The sequence below is a fragment of the Ursus arctos genome, unplaced genomic scaffold (assembly GCF_023065955.2).
Source record: "Ursus arctos isolate Adak ecotype North America unplaced genomic scaffold, UrsArc2.0 scaffold_3, whole genome shotgun sequence".
Classification (NCBI taxonomy): Eukaryota; Metazoa; Chordata; class Mammalia; order Carnivora; family Ursidae; genus Ursus; species Ursus arctos.
In genome coordinates this window covers 97,031,117-97,049,832 of record NW_026622985.1, presented here as the reverse complement: position 1 = coordinate 97,049,832, position 18,716 = coordinate 97,031,117, and the positions used below count along the sequence as shown (strand labels likewise).

Below are 18,716 nucleotides of genomic sequence, written 5' to 3'. Positions count from 1 at the left end.
GCAGTGCCTTATCCTTTCCCCCCACGCTCAGACCAAAACTAACTTTGGGAAGGGTCTGACCAAGGTGTTCCAACTACGATGTGTATTATAGAAGTTAAAGATCACATATTTCAGGGGTTGTTGACACATTTAGCGTATAACTGGGGGAATTTCTAGCACCAAAACCAGACATTTTTGGAAGCAGTTGTCTTCCCAGGACCCTACAATTGTGCAGGGATGGCTCTCGGTGGCTCAGATAGGGTGGCATTTTGCCAGCCCCCTCCTCCCCCCACTGAGCCAAGAAATGGTATCTTGTCCTACATGGGCAGCCGTTCACACCAAGGGACCACTACCGACAGAAGTCAGCCCCACCGGGCACTGGAACGTTATCTTTGTCCTACTAGAAAAAAGCATTAAAAATCGCTGACCGGGACAGCCACCTACTCTGATTACACTGACGGCTATTCAAGGTCACGACCATGATATCTGCAGGATGGGCTAAGAGGAAAAGGTGGAGGACAGACCCTGGCACCCAGGGAGTTTGCACCAGCCTGGGGGAGGAACTTACAGCTCAGGGCACGACAATGAGGCCAGCAGCTTCATTAGAGCATGGTGTGGGATGTCTTTGACTGAGACCCCCAGCAGGAGATACTTTTTATGTGGTAATCCAGCACATGCCTACGTACGACTGAAAACCATTTCTCAGGAAACAGTACTGACCCTGGCCCATGTGTTCTGTTTTCAGTGCAATGCTGATTTGTTCTAAAAGCATGCTTTCTCTGCCCCACACAGCTGGTTTCACGGTGGGCGGGGCTGGGGGGGTGCACTTTGGAAGATACCACCGTAGATGGTCATAACCCACAGGATGGGTGTGGAATGCCTGCGAAGGGAGTCTGGCTGGAAACCTCTAGGGCACAGAGAAGCAGTGGGGTGGAAGGAAGCACTGGGGTTTTGCCAGAGATGTGCAATGCTAGGCGTTCGAACTTTCTAAGACCGGCTCGCTGCTGTGACCGAGGTCACGGGTACTCCGAACACCCAAAATAAATTTAATTTTCTGTTCGTACTTAAATTGAAGCACCGAAATCCCGCCACGGGTGACTGTCATCCTGGAGCGGGTGAGTTACATCTCAGTGCTTTAAACCGGCTCCTTGTCTATGGCTCTGTGTCGAAGGATGCCATGACAGCCGCTTGAAACTCGCACGAGCGTTCCAGAGAAGTTTGTTTAACTTGGAAAACTTCTGGTCCTTTCACTCCATGTCTGTCTTGGATCACAGACAGCTCCTCCTTTCTCTCCTGGCAACTCAAGTTTATTTTTCAAATAAAAGTTTGTTTTCCCGTAAAATGCCAGAGGTTTTGTACTGTGTGCAGAGGAATGGACTTTAATTTAGAGCCTCAAGTCTCTGATTCACATGCCAAGGGCTCCCCAGTGCCGAGGAGCTCTCTGCCCGGGCTCGCCCGCGGAGCCGGCCAGCCCCAGGCGACCCGCCAGCCTGTGAGCGCCAGTAGCCTGATGCGCCCACGCGTGGAGGGCTCCGAGTCAGTGACTGGCGTCCCCCAGCCCTTGGGTCTGGACCTCAAGGCTGGTTTCTGTGCAGAACGTCTGTGCTGACCATTTTCAGGAATCTGTTCACGTTACATGTCAGTCAGGGTCCCGGTGTATTTAAAACAGCCAGAACTTCATGGCTGTATGGTTGTAAAGGTGAGGGAGTTGCTGAGAAGCCAAGCGAGGGTCAGGAAGGTAAACCAGAGACTGGTAAAAAGCCCATGCCTTCCTGCGTCGGAGAGGCGGAGCGGGGAGGGCAGCACGGGGCAGGGTGTGCAGGCATGACCTGTGGGAGCTAGGACCGGGCGCCGGCGGGCGTGCAGCCACAGCCAGAGACCCCACCCAGGGCCTCTCTCTTGCCCTAGCTGGGAGCCAGCCGAGAAGGGAGCCTGGGCCGCACGGCTGCAGGGGCAGCTCGCTGTGGGCCCTGCGGACGGAGCAGGGGACCCGCTAGGAGAGCAGGTGAGGACCAACAGCAAGGTGCCGGCCTCCGGGCAACTGCACGCCCTGGGTGCCGATGCATCCAGGCACACCCCCAAGCGCTGCGGTGACAGGAAGCCGAGAGGTTCTCAGGGAAACTTCTGTGGCACCTCCATTGAAAGGAGTCAGCTCCAGGATGTCCTTGATAGGTGGTCCGGCCGCCGCTCCTCGTGTGCGGATCCCTGTGTTTGCTGATTGCTCGCAGGGCGTCATTTGCGGGCCTGGTTTTGCACCTCGCTCTCAGAGGAGGTCCCGGGACCTGTGCGGCCGGTGTCCATGCTGCAGCAGCGAGAGGCCTGGGGAGGGGGGCCTCGGCCAGCAATCTGCAGCCTTTCCTAGACACTGAGGGTACGTGGCAAGCAGGGAAATTTTGCCCCACGACACGCTGGAAGGGGCCCTAAAACACTCCCTTCCCAGCCACGCTGTAGGACGGGCAGACGCTGGCTTCTCCCCGCCCTGACCCCAGCCGGACGGTGCTCATCTTCTTTGCACTCTCCCAAATTCCAGCTGCCCCTCTCGCCCCTGCCTCTGGCCTCTGGAACCTGACTTTCTTTTCTTCCACACATTTTCTTCTCATACACAGCAGCTCGTCTTTTGGACTCTTCATCTGTGTGGCCCTCCTCCTTCCCAGGATGGACACAAGGAAGGGCCCAGAGGCTGAGCAGTGCACACGGGGGCCTCATCACAGGGTTAGGCAGTCGGGGGGGCAGGCTGCTCCCGACACAGGTGGAGATACCAAGGACTGTCCCTCTGCTGCTCCGGCAGCCCCCTCCTGCCTGGGAGGCCCCGACAGCCCGGGAGCAGCCTCTCGGCATATGTGGGTGATATCTACATATATTACAAATGCAAAAGAATGTAAACTCAGCCGTTAAACCGAGTGGTGTGAATGGGAGTGAGTACGGGGCAGGGTCTCGAGGGACCTCGGACCAGCGGGGCCCCTCTGGCTGCTGGGGAGATGGTGGAAGGAGAGGGTCTTCTCAAACTGGGGCCAGCAAATGTTTTCCATACAAGGCCAGATGGTAAATATTTTAGGCTTTGTGAGCCACCTGGTGTCTCTTGCAGATACTCAGCCACAGACAAAATGTAAACTGCATTCTGATAAATCTTTATTTATAAAAGCAGGTGGCCAGCAGGATTGGGTCCCCCTGTTTTAAAACATAAATCTGATCATCTTATCCCCTTTTCAACCCCCCCCATTCCTCCCCACCACATCAAGTGGAAATCTGAAGTCTCACCGCATCCTCCACACCCTGGCCCTTGGCTGGCTCTGACCCCATCTCACTGCATGCCCGCCTGGCCAGCGATGGACACCATGCTGTGCCTCCCAGATTCCCCTTCAGGAGTGAGGGACAGCTGATCAGCATGGGAGTGTCCCCTTGCTTCACTCAGGACAGCTCTGAGGGGTCATCCCAGATCTGGAACTCTCTGTAGGGGCCACACCAGGTCTGCATTGCCCCTTAGTTTCATCAGGGGCCCAGCCCTGCCTCCTTGCTTTCCTTGTCGTGGGTGTTAATCCCAAAATATACTTCCTACATGCCAGTTCTCATCGTGGGGCTGCCTTTCAGGACACCTGCAACACCTCTTCTTCTAGTCGGGTGCAGGTGTCGGCCCTCGCCTCAGCTCTGCCCCCAGGTCCCGCAATCAGAGTGACCATGGGAGTGAATGAAGGAGGGGTAGGAGTGGATGAACACATGAGTGGACCAGCGAGGCCTGAAGGACTGGTAGGCCCTGCTGAGGTCCCGTGAGGTGGGAGAAGGCAGCGGGGGGCTGTGAGCCAGGGCCCGGCTCTCCCTCAGGGCTGCTGCGGGCAGATGTACCAAACGCTGCCAGATGGCAGAGTTGCACAAGCTTAACCCTGTGCCTGGCTGAGTGAGATTTCCCTTGGCTTTCCTGTGCTCCTGAGGGCTGCGGCGCGTCGTCAGACCTCCCCTGAGCCGCCCGGGCTCACCCGCCGCTGCTGGAGCCTTCTGGATCCGGGCAGCTGGTGAGACTGAATCCTGGGGCCGAGCCGACTTCAGAAAAACGTGACTCATCTCGCCTACCCACAAAGAAAGGAAAAGTATGTGTGGCATCCAAGTTTCCTGAAAAGTTCAGCCAACACATTGCAGAGCTATGTGGCGGCCTGGCACCCAGTGTGGGTCCCCCCGGGAGAGCGCCCTCTGCTGGCTATCATGTAGGTGTCCCTGAAAGGTGTCAGCGTGGGCGCCAGCCCGGGCGGGGCTGCGGGGGCATTATCATAACGGGCAGTGGTTATTTGAGACAAGCCAAGGGGAAATTTCCAGAAGAATCTCCTTTCCCTCAGAGAACTGTAGAGCTCTCCAGCACTCTAAGGGCCTGCTTGGGCGATCGTGGGACAGAGTGGAAGTAGATTCTAACGAACCCTGCATTCTGGCCCTGCTGCTTTATTTCTGAATTCCTTTTTAAAAATAGCATTTCATTTTGGCAATTTCAGGCTAACAGAAAAGTTGCAAAAATAGTACAAAGAATGCTCATATGCCCTTCATCCTGATTCCCCAGCGTTGCCATATTCGCGCATTGGCTCATATCCCCCTCTCTGAATACATAAATATTTGTGTGTTTATATAAAATCTGAACCATCAGAAATCAGTCGCAGCCTAATGTCCTTTTACCCCTAAATACTTCAGTGTGTATTTCATAAAAACAAGCACGTTCTCCAAAGTGGAGTTTAATGGTCAAAGTCAGGAAATGAACATTCATCTGATAGTATTCGCTGAACTACAGGCTTTATTCACCATTCACAGATGATCTCAATAGCATCATATTTTGGGAGAGGAAAGGCCCAATCAGGCGTTGCATGTGATTCTCCTCTTTCTCCCGAGACTGTCTTAGTCCGGAACAGCCCTCAGTCTTGTTTCTCATGATCTCAGCGTCTTCCAAGACCCCAGGCTTGTGCAGACTCTGCTACGTTCAGGGTTTGCCTGACGCATTCTTACAATTAGATTCGGCTTTGCCGGGCGGGCAGCACTGCCGCACGTCTCGTGCCCTGTCCTGGTGTCACAGTGGGAAGCACGTGATGTCACTCGACCCCACTCCCAGTGATGCAGACTGATCACTTGGTTAAGGGAAGCATCTGCCATGCGAGGTCCTAACAAAATTACTTTTTCCCTTTGCAAGCAATACTACTTTGGAGTTACGTAAATATCTTCTTTCTCATCAAACGTTCACTTGCTAGTTTTAGCATCCATTGATGAGTCCTGCCTGAGTTATTACTGTGGTGGTTGCCAAAAGGTGATTTTCTGATTTTATCACGAATTCTATATTGATTGGTTGAAATTCTACTAAGGAAGGAAATTTCCTTCCCTGTGTATGTATGTACGTACATATGTATGTATTCACAGATTCCTGTTTTATTCAGTGGTTTGGTTTGTCCTGATCATATTGTGACGTTCAAGTTGTCCTAGACTTGGCCAGCAGGAGCCCCTCAGGCTGGTCCCTGTTTCCTGGAACTGTCCCCATTGCCGTGTCAGAAGCAGACCTTAATTTCTGGTAAAGTCTTCCAGGGGCACCTGGGTGGCTCAGTCGGTTAAGCATCTGCCTTCGGCTCAGGTCATGATCCCAGGGTCCTGGGATTGAGCCCCGTATCAGGCTCCCTGCTTACTGGAGAGCCTGCTTCTCCCTTTCCCTCTGCCCCTCCCCCCTCATGCTCTTTGCTTGCTCGCTCTCTCTTGCTCTATCTCAAATAAATACAATCTTTAAAATTAAAAAAAAAAATAAGTCTTGCAGCCTCATCTTATCCTTTCCGTGCCCTGGCCTGGAATCAGCCATTTCTCCAAAGAGCCCTGCTACTTTTACTGGCCAATAGTATCTAGAAGTAGGATCCGGGTGCCACGTGTGCTCATGGCTCCTGAGGCATCACGGCATTCAGGTGCTCTCAGCAGACACACTGGAAATATGGTTGCATCTAGGAGAGTAGCTGGGTGCAACAAAATAGGTATGTCCACACAGTGGAGTACTCTGCGGCTCTGAAAAAATATGAAGGTGATACCTCCGAGCTAATATGGCAACAGACATGAACAGACCATTCTCAAGAAACGTGGAAATGGCCCTTGGACCGTAGATGAAAGCACTTAGACATCAACAGAAAGCCTTTCCCTAAATCTGTATTGAGAGGAACTCACGTTCATTCTCCTCTACTATCTGCATGGTCTAATTTAACTCTTTTTGTGTGGTAAGATACAACATATCATTTGCCATCTTAACCATTGTATTGTTTTGTATTGTGTTTTTAGAGGTGCAGGGGCAGAGGGAGAGGGAGAGAGAATCCTAAGCAGACTCCCCGCTGAGTGCAGAGCCCGACGTGGGGCTCGATCTCATGCCCCTGAGATTGTGACGTGAGCAAAAACCAAGAGTCAGACGCTCCACCGGCGGAGCCACCCAGGCGCCCCTTCTTCACTTCTAAAGTGTGCGGTTCAGACGCGTTAAGTACGTTCCCATGGTTGTGCTTCCTTCACCATCATCCAGTTTCAGGACTTTTTCATCACCCCAAATGGAAACCTGATACCACTACTCCCCACTCCCCTTCCCCCAACTCCCGTAACACTGATCAGTTTTCTCTTTGGATTTGCCTCTTCTGGACGCTTCACATAAATAGAATCACGCGAAATGTAGCCTTTTGTGTCTGGCGTTTTTCACTCAGTGTACCGTCTTGTGGTTCATCCATGTTATAGCCGCTGTCAGTGTTTCGTTCTTTTTATGGAGGAACACTATTCCTTGTACAGACAGACTACATGTTGTTTGTCCATCCATCTGTTGTTGGACGTTTGGGTTGTTTCCACCTTTTGGCTACCGTGAACAATGCTGCTGTGAACATCGACATCCGAGTCTGTGTTTGAACACCTGTCTTCAGTTCTTTTGGGTAGATACCTCGGCATGGAGTTTCTGGGTCCTACGGTAATTCAGTGTGGAACTCGAAGAGGAATGGCCAAGCTGTCTTCCACAGCGGCTGTGCCATTTTGTATTCCCACCAGCACCGTCTGAGACGTGCAGTTCCTCCACCCCCGTTCCGACACCTGCAACTTCTCACTTGTTCCCGTTGTCCTCCTAGTGGATGCCCGGTGCTGTCTGGCTGTGGTTTCAACCTGCCCTTCCCTCACGACATCAGCCATCTTCCCATGCACTTATTGGCCATTTGCGTATCTTCTCTGGGCAAATGTCTGTTCATTTTTCCATTGGGTTGTCTTTTGGTTGCTGAATTAAAGAAGTTCTTGCTACATTCTAGATGCTAGAGACTTACCAGACACGTGCTGTGCGGATTTCTTCTCCCTTTCTGCGGGCTGCTTTTTCTCCCTCTTAATCATGTCCCTCGCGGTATAAGAACTTTTATTTTTGATGACAGCAAGGCCTTGATGACCAAAAATACCTGAACGTGTTGCTCCTTAGTCCTTGGCCCGTGTGGACGCTTAGACTTGTTGAAATGAATGGGTGGGGGGGTGCCAGTGACCACAGCTCACTGACTCTGGAAACACCAGGACAGGCTGATGGACGAGGGGACTGCCTCATTGTCACCAGTCGTGACAGGCTGGCTGAGGGTCTGACCATCCCCTCAAAGCCTCCAGTGAGGGGAGAGCGAAGACAGCAGATTCTCCGGAGCACTGTTTCTGAGCGTCACCCTCTGACCGTCGAGGAGCCCCTTGCTTGACTGCAGTGGGTCTAGTTTCTTTCCAGTGTTTCCTCCTGGTGGGGACATTGGAAGGGCACACTGCTCTGGGAGGAGAACCCTCCACCTTCCTCCTCGCCCTCTGATCCTGCAGGGACCCTTGCTCCACCAGCCCCAAGCCGCCTGAAGGGCAGGAAGCTACGTTACACAGGGGAATTAGCACATTCTCACAGCAGGAGGGTTGGGATAATGTTCCCCGCTAATCTTCCACCCCTGGGCCAGAGATAAGAGATAAAAGCCAGATACCAGCATGGGTGCCAGGAGGTGCTCTTTCTTCACGTGGCGGCTGACAACAGGGTTTCCCAACATTTTTCTTTTCCTTTTTTAACCTTTGCTGAAGCAACGTACTGAGAATGCACCTCGCTGATTTTTCCTGCTGTAAATACTCATTCTCGTTTACGAGATTTTTTTTGTTTGTGTTTTATTTTGTTTTCTCCTCTTTACATTTTAGTTTTCAGTAAAGTGGTTCAGTCACGTGATTGGAAAAATTGGGAAAAAAAATTCGCCATGATAGATATTGAAAGGCAATAATCCCTTTCCCCACTCCACCAAAACCTAAAAGGAACCTTTTAAAATCGGGTGCATATTCAGCTGTTTTATGGCTTATCAGTGTTGCAGCTTGTGTGTTGTCTTATTACGATGGATGATGAATACTCACTCCCCACATCTTCAGTTTCCTGTCTGCTTTCCTTTTTAATCAGCCTTTTCTTCTAATCACCCCCCAAAGAGCCTTCTTAGATATTTGTTTCTAATCACTCCCTTGCAATTTTAGCAGAACAGATATACTGTATATTATTTATGTACTATGTGTCTATTTGTGCTTTATATATAAAAAGAGTATGTCCCCCTCCCCAAGAGCCATTTTCACCCCCTTAGGGGCAGTATCCAGCCCCCCCCCCCCCGAGAATTATAACGTAATTGGAAAAGAAGTCGAGTTGAGTAATGTCAGTGACTACGGTAACATCTGACTAGTTTGGGATAAGGCCAATCTGAATTAGCCAACGATCTGAACTACGGAATACCGTTTTTATATTTTGTCAATATCAAGAAGTAAGCCAGCCACCCAAGTTAACTTTCTAGATGTTTGAAACTTAAAACCATTAAGCACCAAAGCATGCATCTTTTTAAGCGTTTGATGCACTATACACTTTGCAGTTTTCTTCTTCAAAAGATATGAACTATAACTTCACTCTTTACAGACGATTTAGTGTCCTTGCTGGATTGCCCTGTGGTGCAGCCCGGCGTATCCAGCCAGCCAGCGCTGAGAAACAGGGACTAGGTTGTGTATCGTCAGGGCTTCTGACTCTCATCCTCCCCGGCTCCTTCCGCGGGCCAGCGACGTGCTCCGCAGCAGTGTTCTGGTTGCAACCCCCCCCCCCCCCGCCCCCGCCACAACGTGCTGCTAAGAACCGTCTTCTTTGTGCGTGTGGTTAAAAAGAGTAAATCGTTAGTAGCAAAGTGCCTTGGTTCCTCATTGAAGAAATAAAATGCTTGGGCTGTGAGTGTTTTGGCTGATGAGCAGGGCTTTGTCCAATTACTTCTGACTTCTGGGTGGAGATCGGGAGCAGGAACGGCACACGGGCTGCTCCTACTCAGGCCCCGGCGCCTGCCTGGCCAGCCAGGCTTGCGGATCCAACACCCTCCCCCGAGACGCGGAGCCCAGGCAGCCAGCCCTGGACTGGCACCCAAGGAGGCGCCTTTTCGGTAACGGAGGCTTTGCTGTGGCTTTCCCCACCATGTCCTTGAGGCACTCAGAGTCCGAGCCAGGAGGATCTTCGGGCCGCGTCAAGGCTGAGACGGTGCTGTCCACCTGTAAAATGCTCTGCAGCTTTCAAGATATTTTTGCCGTTTTATCTCATTTGATTCCCTCAAAACTTCCGTGGAATGGGCTCAAGTTGTACTGTGATCTCTTTTATGGGAGAAAGGTGGAAAAATAAACCAAATGGCTCAAAATCACATCCTGGCGGGTGAGCCTACGTGCTTCGTTTGCCCCAAGTGTTTCAAACCTTCCTGTTTATCATTTTGTGTTATAATATATTTCACTGTGCAGAAGAAACAGATTAAAGGCAAACTTCAGCTTAGATCTTAAAGTTTAAGCCTGTAGCTTCCAAATGTTGGAAGTGGAAAAGCAGCTGGGGTCTCCTTGAGGAGGCCCGGATTCTGAAAAAGGGAAACCATGCTTGGCTGCCCAGGAGGCGAAGGCCTAGGTGGCCACACTCTGTGGGAATTGATGAGGTCTTGACCCTTGCCAAGGATTTTTGCACGTTCCTTTACCACTTTGGCCTTTCCAAGACATAACTCAGAGGAAGAACTAAATGGAAAATCCAGGTGCTCGGCCTCCAGAATCTTTGGAATCTAGTTTTCGAAAGCCCCTACTTTTCAACCCCTGAGCCCAGGGTTCACCCTGGATCTGAGTGCTGGGGTTAGGAGGCAGTTCTGGTCTCTGGCACCTGTGGAGCTCTTGGCCTGGCAGAGAGACCCCCAGGGCCTGCAAGGGCCACGAGGAGGGATTAAGTAAGGCCCCCACCGGGGGGCCCCCTAGGGCACATGGGGTGCCCCGTGGAATTTTTAAAGACCACCTAGGGATTCATACTTTTCGGTGTTGCCCTTGGGCTTGCCAAAAATAATTATTGCCCTCGTTTTTCGCTCTTCCTGAACACTTCTGTGTTTTTAAAGATGATACCCCCACTGTCACTGGGTTTAGATGTCACTGGTGTGAGCTGAACTCTTCAGGCTGAGGTGGTTTGTCTTTGCCAAAAAAATCACCCTCTTGTCACTCAAACTGGAGCGTCTAAACTCCAGCTCGTGGGGGAGCGGTGAGTGACCATGAGCGTGCTGCAGTGACGCGTGAGTGGGCACAGGTGCCTGGGTCAGGGTGGGGGCATGTCACTCTCTGGAGCCTTGGCCGCACAAACAGCTCTGGGAAGGGACACGGAAGGCCCCGATGCGGTGACATGGCAGTCTCACTCAGAGTCAAGTGCCACGGTGACCTTTAGAACTTTCCATGAAATATGACACAGTCTTTTGCAACCAGCGGGACAGAGCTAGCAACTGTGTGCTAACGGGCTCCCGCGCTGAGGGCACCCGCTCCCCTCTTACACAATGGGGTTTTGTTGGGCTCACAGACTTTCAGGGATCTGCGTGCTTTTCAGGTACTGTCACATGATCCTCAGAGGTTTTCGGAGTCAATTTTCAGTCAAAGTGTCTTTATTTACTCTTCCCACATCCTGACAGAGACGAGGCAACCCAAGGTCCTAAATGCCACTGGATGGGGGAGCTAGTGACCCTGTGTCTAACCCCAGCCCTACCGCTGGACTCCCCTGGGATCCTGGGCAAGTAAGTTTGCTTCTCTGAGCCTCTGTTTCTTTTTATTAATTAAACGGAATCTTAAGGGCTGGCCTCCGACCTCCCTGCGTGGTGGGGAAACCCCCCCCCCCCCCCGAGGAAAAGTCTGTATCCTCTGTTCAAGCAGAAGGCGTCCCTAAGGGGGTGGGTCCCCCGATGGCAGCCCCGCCCCGCTGCTGCCGCTGTCTGCACCTGGGCCTGCTCCGCAGCCCTCCAGCCCCCAGTGCGAGGGCACGCTTGAGGGGTGCAGCTGGGCTGTGAGAACCCGTCCCGAAGGCGTGAAGGGCCTTGGTGAGGATGGCCTGTGGGGTCTCCGGTGCTCCGCTCTTGTCCCGGCCCCTCATGACCATCTGGCGAATCGTTCGCAGCCACACATAACACAATACACAAGTGTGTTCAGTGGTAAAGTTTGGGGCCTTGAAAAAATTTTATTGTAATATAATTGGAAATCCAGTGGGAGGGTGGGCGTCAGGGGGATTTCTCCTGTGAGTCATCCCTGGACCTCCCCGCCTGAGCTTCCCAGAGAGGAGGATGGGATGGTCTCCATGACCTATGTGGCTCCATGAGGACCCCCTCAGCTGTAGGGCCCCCTGCTGCTGCACATTTGTGTGTACAGGGGTGGGGTGATGAGGGGAGGGTGGCATCAACCGTGGGGTCTACTGCAGAGAGGGGACGAGTCCTGGTTGGAGCCATGACCACAAGCCTGAAATGGGACCAAGTTATGGGGACAACAGATGCCTTATGTCTTAGCGCTTTCCCCCGGGCTGTGGGAACAAGGCCTCCCGGATCACCAGCGAGAACTTCCAGTGATTGCCCTGGATTACCTGCCTTTTGGGGCCGCCAGGGTCACCAGAGGGGTCTCACTTGTTGGAGCTCCATGAACGTGTAAATGTTCACGGCGTGGAGAGGCAGTGGGCCACACAGGGAGGGAACAAGAGCTGTCTGTCTGCTTCCGCTGGCATCCTGAGGCAGTGGTGAGGGAGCGCTGCCCTGCGGTCCCGTCCGCGGTCCCCGTGGTGTCCCCTCTCCCCCATCTCTCCTCTGTCCAGCAATGCCACTGGTGAGACAGTCACCTCTGCACTCTGGCTTCTGAGTGGTTTGCAGTAGTCACATGTGCAGAGACCAGTCCACCTGGTAAAATACAAACATTAGGGGAAGGGGACGCATTCCCCATTGTCACGCGGTGGCCCTGCCCTCAGCCCTGCCCCACGGATGCTGCCCGAGGGTGAGCGCAGACCTTCCGCTGACCGAGGGCCGGGGAGTCATCACAACAGCCTCCCTTGGCTCCCAGGCCTCCAGTTCAGGCAACCCCGGAGTCAGGATATGCCGCCCCCCAGGTGACCGGGGGGCACAGAGCACAACCTGCTTCTCTTCCCTGGCCCACCTCCCAGCCCGTGAGCCGCCTCGAGAAACTCGTCCACCAAGTGCTGATTCTGCGTCTCCTGTCGGTGGGATGCCCGGTGCGGGGAGCGTGCATCTCAGCGGGGGAGGGAAGCAGCACACAGACACGCAGAATGACGAGGCAAGCTCAGGCGCCGTGCCCCCGGGAAGCGCTACTCTCCGGCGCTGTTTTCCTCTTCTGGTTGTCGGTAGGTTCACAGTCGAGAAACCACAACTCCAGCAACGGCAAACGTGAACAGCACAATTTGAATTGCCCATACTTCCGCCCCTCCCCCAACCTTGTAGAACCCCCGACGCGGTGATCCAGTCGGCCAGGTTCCCTCCGTCCAGGGCAAGTGCAGGGACAGAAGGCATCTCCTGCCTCAGGTGCGCTTCCAGCTGTAGCCCCAACAAGTGATTTGTAAAGTGTGACCTGAAAAGGCCCAGACCCTTTAAAAATACATTTTAAGAGACGGTCCAGGGCGTCTGGGTGGCTCAGTCGGTGAAGCGTCTGCCTTCAGCTCAGGTCATGATCTCGGGGTCCTGGGATCGAGCTCAGCGGGGAGTCTGCTGCTCTCTCTCCCTCTGCCCCTCCCCCCCAACTCATGTTCTCTGCTCTCGTGTTCTCTCTCGCCCTAATAAATCAATAAAATATTTTTTAATTAAAAATAAAAGTTCCATCTTGGGAGCTACTAGTTCCGTTTCTCCCTTAGCCCTTCCCTTAAAAAAAAATCCCCAAGTATGGAAAGCCTTCCATCGGAACATCTTCCCGCTAGCTGAATCACAGTTGCGTAAAGCCGTCACCCTCGTGCGTTTGAGACCATCAGGTGGTGGAAACAGTGAAGAAGAGTGCGTGATCATCTCTCCCAGCCGCTCACTCAAGGTGCTGAAGGCAGGGTCCTGGGTCACTTCACCTGCAGCGTGAATGTGTCGTCCGCCAGTGCATCAGCATTTGTCTCTACTTGGGGAATGAAAAGTCTTGTCCCCACTTGAAGGAATTTCAGGCACGTGCGAGTGGAACTGGAAGACCCCAGTGGTGGGTGAGCCAGTTGTTAAATTATCAGGAATTTTGCAAGTCTATCCATGCCATATTCTTGGTGCCTCAAAGTGGGCCACTGTTGGAGCCTTTACACCATGGAACGTGGCCAACCACGTCCTCCCCCTCCCCGCCTCCCAGAGATCTGTCTGCTCAGCACTTTCGTCTGTCCTTGGGAAAACCAACCCTGGGAAGAACATTTCCAGTGAGGTCAAAAGTACATGTTGGCATAGGTGGGGTCTCTTTGGGAATTTGTGTCCCTGTCAAGCTGCAAGCTGCACTAAACCTTCCCTCTCAAGCTTTCCAGCATCCATCCTGTGGGACAGGGAACTATCCTGGGCCAGAAACTTTGCGCTAAATCAGACCAACTCCGCCATTTCTTTCCAGAATGTTCTATTACCATCTCAGTAACAGAACAGTGGTCCTGAAGGATCTGGGCAGTACTTTTCTTCTCTCTGCCTAAGTTGTCACACCCTTATGCCCCTCTGCAAGGCCCCAGACACTCTTATTGAGTGAATGCTGACAGTGTGGGGCCCAGAGCTGAGCAAGGCAGCGAGTCCTGGCAGAGCCACACAGAGTAAACAACAGGGCTTCCCACTTCTCTGCTTAGGAAACTGCCCGCGTCTGTGGGGGAGGCAGGCAGGTCGGCCTTGGTTTTCCAGAGCACAGCAAGCTCCTTCGTCAAGTCAGGTGTCACAGACTCCCCAGCTGTGGGCTGGTCTGGGTCGCAGGCTGGACTTTCAAACGTGGTCCTTCTCTCTTTCTCCTGTAAGTCTGCCAGCCTGAAGATCAAAAAGTGTCAGTGAGGGGGCGCCTGGGTGGTGCAGTCGTTAAGTGTCTGCCTTCGGCTCAGGGCGTGATCCCAGCATTCTGGGATCGAGCCCCACATCAGGCTCCTCTGCTAGGAGCCTGCTTCTCCCTCTTCCACTCCCCCTGCTTGTGTTCCCTCTCTCGCTGGCTGTCTCTGTCAAATAAATAAATAAAATCTTAAAAAAAAAAAAAAAAGTGTCAGTGAGAATAGAGAAACTTTCCAAAGCATTCCAGTCACCAGTCCCCCTCCAGTCCTCTGTGTCCTGTAAGATCCAGCCTAGGGCCTTGGCCGGACTCTTGCCTTGCTGGTGGTGAATTTTCCTGTGCATGTATATAACAAAGTTTGGTACCGTGTGAAGATGTAAATCTAGGAATCAGATAACGAGGGTTCAAGTTCATGTTCTCCCAACTTGTTAGCTGTGTGATCCTGGTCAAGCTGCCTCTCTGACTGTTGTTCATCTTTTTTTTTTTTTTTTTTTTTTTTTAAGATTTTATTTGAGAGAGGGAGAGAGAGAGCATGAGCGGGAGGAGGGGCAGAGGGAGAGGGCGAAGCCGACTCAGGCCTCAATCCCAGGAGCCCCAGATTACGACCTGAGCCAAAGGCAGACTCGCAACCTACTGAGCTACCCAGGCGCCCCCTTCTGTTCGTCTTTAAATAAAATGGTATTAATAATGTCTGCCCCACAGGATGGTGGGAAGATTGCAGTAAGATGAGAACTGTGAGGTGACCAGCACTCCAACTGGCTTGTGGTGGGCACTCAACAAATGGAATCTATTATTTTACCAATTAAAATATAGTTCTTAGAGGACAAGAATGTCTTTGAATTATTCATAGCACGAATCTCCTCCATCAGCAACTGTCCTGTACATTTGGTTTAATAACTACTTGATGAGTGAGTGACCATGAAACAAAGCACAGAACCGTCGGGCACGCCAAAGTCACTATTCATTTTCCACACGAATTTACACTCACTCATGTTTAGTCGCTAAGCTTTGAAATGTTATCTCTCACTACATTATTCTATAGTACAAAGAATATTATATTGGCTTAGACAAAAATTTTTCACTTTCCTTTTAATCAAATATGCCCCTTTGTTACTGAAACACGTGTTTAGTAACCTTCTCCTAAAGAAATTCTGCTTTGCTTTTATTTTTTTATTTATTTTTTATTTTTTTTTAAAGATTTTATTTATTTATTCGACGGAGGTAGAGACAGCCAGCGAGAGAGGGAACACAAGCAGGGGGAGTGGAAGAGGGAGAAGCAGGCTCATAGCAGAGGAGCCTGATGTGGGGCTCGATCCCATAACGCTGGGATCGCGCCCTGAGCCGAAGGCAGACGCTTAACCGCTATGCCACCCAGGCGCCCCTGCTTTGCTTTTATTTTTTTAAGTGAATTTTTATTCATTATTTTTTTTCTTTTCAAGTAATCTCTATGCCCAATGTGGGTTTCGAACTCATGACCCTGAGATCAAGAGTCACATGCCCTACCAACTGAGCCAGCCAGGTGCTCCTGCTTTGTTTTATTTTTAAATCAGAAGAACATCTCAACTTCTGTTAGGATCTGAATTGATAAGATATTTAAAAAAAAAAAAAAAGGAAATCTCGATGGGAAAAACTTACCTACACTGTCTTTTTCAGAGTTCAATCCCAGTAAGTATGGGCTACCATATTTAACAACAGAGATGATCCACTCAGTACATTGGGAGACCCAGCTGGGGGTGGATCTTGAGACTTGTTCTGCGCTGGCCTGGCCTGGCCTCTCTCCTTTCCTCCAGACCCTCCAGCCCTCAAGGCCAGCTCACGCACTCCCTTCCAAGGGGGCCATGCCGTTGCCCCTCCATCCGTGTACTGACGGCACTCATTGCCCATACTGGCCGCCCACTGTTGATCACAAACAGCTTTTTTATGCAATTACTATTGCTTTACAGTTTAACCTTGTCATTTGCAAATTCCTTGAGGGCAAAACTATTTTGTTTGTTCATTCATGCATCCTTGCTACAAATATTTGATCAGTTCTTCTGTCCATCATTCCCAGCAGGAAGGAAAAGGCACACCAAACAGCCATTAGAAGTTCAGACTTCTGGAAGTCGAGGAAATCCTAATGTGATCAAGTCTTATCTTGATACGCAGAGGGGGAAACTGAGGCCCAGAAATGGGAAGTAACTTTTCAAGATCAGAAAGCTAGTCAGTAGCATGTCCTGTAACTTCCCTTTGCCTAGTGAAGACATCAGAAAAAAATTTTTTTAATTTAAAAATTATTTTTCTATCTTATATTTTTAAAGTTTGGTTTATTAGTTGCAAAACACATATGAGGTTTTATTGTGTTTTATGAGACTGGGGTTTGGCTTAGGAGTCAAGGAAATTAGAATTCTAGCCCTGGTTCTGCCATTAGCTACAGGACCTTGGGCAGTCCCACCCTCTTCCTGAGCCTCAACTTCCCCATCTGTAATGGAAGGGGGTTGGACTAGATTCTTTCTAAAATCTCTGTCTAAAAGCTCTGTCATTCTAGGGGGGTGCCTGGGTGGCTCAGTGGGTTAAGGGTCCAACTCTTGAACTCAGCTCAGGTCTTGATCTCAGGGTCGTGAATTCAAGCCCCATAGTGGGCTCCCCGTGGGGGTGGAGCCTACTAATTAATTAAATAAATAAATAATTACACGGATGAATAAATAAAAGCTCTGGCACTCTACGGTTCTTAAGCCCAGGGCTTAAATTGTGCATCCGCTGGAGAACCTTCCGGTGAATGCCAGGGGCTCCCGAATCCCAATCTCACAGGTGGTCTTGCATCTTTCATTGTGAAGGAGCACGAGCTGAAATAGATTCAGTGATTTCCAGCCCCAGGACTTGTCGCTCCTCCACCAAGAAGCAGCCGGAGCCTTCTGACCCCGTGGAGCCCTGGAACACATGAATCAAAATAGTTGTGTGATGTCATGTCATAATGGGAATGTGCTCTGGCCGATTGGTGCCAAGAATTGTCTGTCCAGGGCGGTTTCCTTTTACAGTCTTTTTAAAGAGACATCTGCAGATCTGCACATGACCGGCGGGCCTGGGCTCCGCTTGCCTATTTAGTCTTACCTCCTTTTCTGATTTTAAGGAGGAAAAGCCCTGGAGTGTCTGAGTGCGCAGCTGACCTTAGCTACATAAACAAACCCACTGGCAGCTTCTGCCTGCGCTTCCGGCAGCTTCTTGCCTACTTAAGGACAGCGGGGCTGCTCCTGCGGCTGTGGCCCGAGTTGTAGAGGGGAGGACGGCTGAGCTCTCTCTCAGGGCAAGGACTGCAGTGGGATTGCTCTGCGAGTCCTGAGGCAGCTGCTGGCCCTGAGAGTGACCCATCCTGTGTTGGGGGTGAGGGCCCCCGGCCGGGACACCTGGACTCACAGGCTGTGTCTTTAAGCTCTTGGTGGCTGAGGCTGCCGGGTGCCCTACACCTGCTGGCTGATGCTGTGCCTCTCCCGGCTCCCTGCCACCTGGTGCTGACACGGGTTCGACGGGTCTTGGTATGGTCACCTGTCGCTGCTCCTGTGGCCACAGCTCTTCATGAAGCGCTTCGGGAGTCTCAGGGGAAACAAGAAGCACAAGAACCCAAACCGGAGCACTGAGAGGCGCCAGTCGGAGCCCCATGGCCTTTTTGGTAGGACTCTTCCCTTTGCCCAGTTCTCTGTCAGTCCGTGCTGTAGGAGGGAAACCCCGCGGCGTGCGTGCGTGTGCGTCGCCTCCTAAGCCGTAGCTGTGCGCGGATGTAATTGCCAGGCAGGAGTTAGAGGACTAGGTTGACAGGTGTCTCCTTATTGATGGTAATGCTTATCATGAATTGCCCAGTGCTGTTCTGAGACTGTCCCCTCTGTTTTACCCCACCTGGCCCAATGAGGTTAGTGACTGATTGGATTGTCGTTCATTCAGGTAAAACCAGCAGCTTGGGAAAAAGAAAGAATGGGTTGGAACTGTTATTTTTGGCCGTTAAAGATGAAATGTGTGTGTAGAGAAAACTAGTGTTGAGGGTCAAGGGGACGGACCCTTCACCCCTATGGCTGAGGAATCGAACAGATCAGGGGTTAACGTGGGCAGGAAAAGCACCTGCCTGATTTGCGTCCCCTGGGTTTGCCCTGTGGTCTCCCTGGCTTCTGGACCTTCCACAGCCTCTCCACACACTGGGATTGGGACCAGTGTGACCAGGACGTGGGGGAGCATCTGCGATTCAGTATTTCCAGTGACCTGTGGATTTGGGGTAGGTTTCCCTCTGGATGGCTGGCAGGGTAGGTAGATTGCAAAGCATTCTAGCTCCTGGAGGCCTGGCTAAGACCTGCCCACTCAAAATCAGATGGTAGGCTTCTTCATTTCAAGCTCCTGATGGCTAGTGCCTGACGTGGGATGTTCCCGAGCACCCCACTGTGAGACGGAGCAACAGGGCCCTGCACGCATCCCAGAGGTAGTGAAGATGGGGAAGCTGAGCAGTGCATTAAATTGTGTCC

General features: G+C 51.7%; 1 protein-coding gene across 10 annotated transcripts in view; it reads left to right on the top strand.

The window, feature by feature from the left end:
* PRKAG2 (protein kinase AMP-activated non-catalytic subunit gamma 2) overlaps positions 1-18,716 on the top strand; it is a 256,416-nt gene that overhangs the window by 94,255 nt on the left and 143,445 nt on the right. Inside the window, exon 1 of one of the 10 annotated variants that reach the window (XM_048213066.2) lies at positions 15,527-17,878. The exons of 8 other annotated variants lie outside the window; for them this stretch is intronic. In XM_048213066.2, the coding sequence (XP_048069023.1) occupies positions 17,785-17,878 (94 nt within the window). In that variant the 5' untranslated portion in view covers positions 15,527-17,784. Of the gene's footprint in view, positions 1-15,526; positions 17,879-18,716 lie in introns of those variants that run through there. One more of the 10 variants, XM_048213067.2, reaches the window with a different exon arrangement.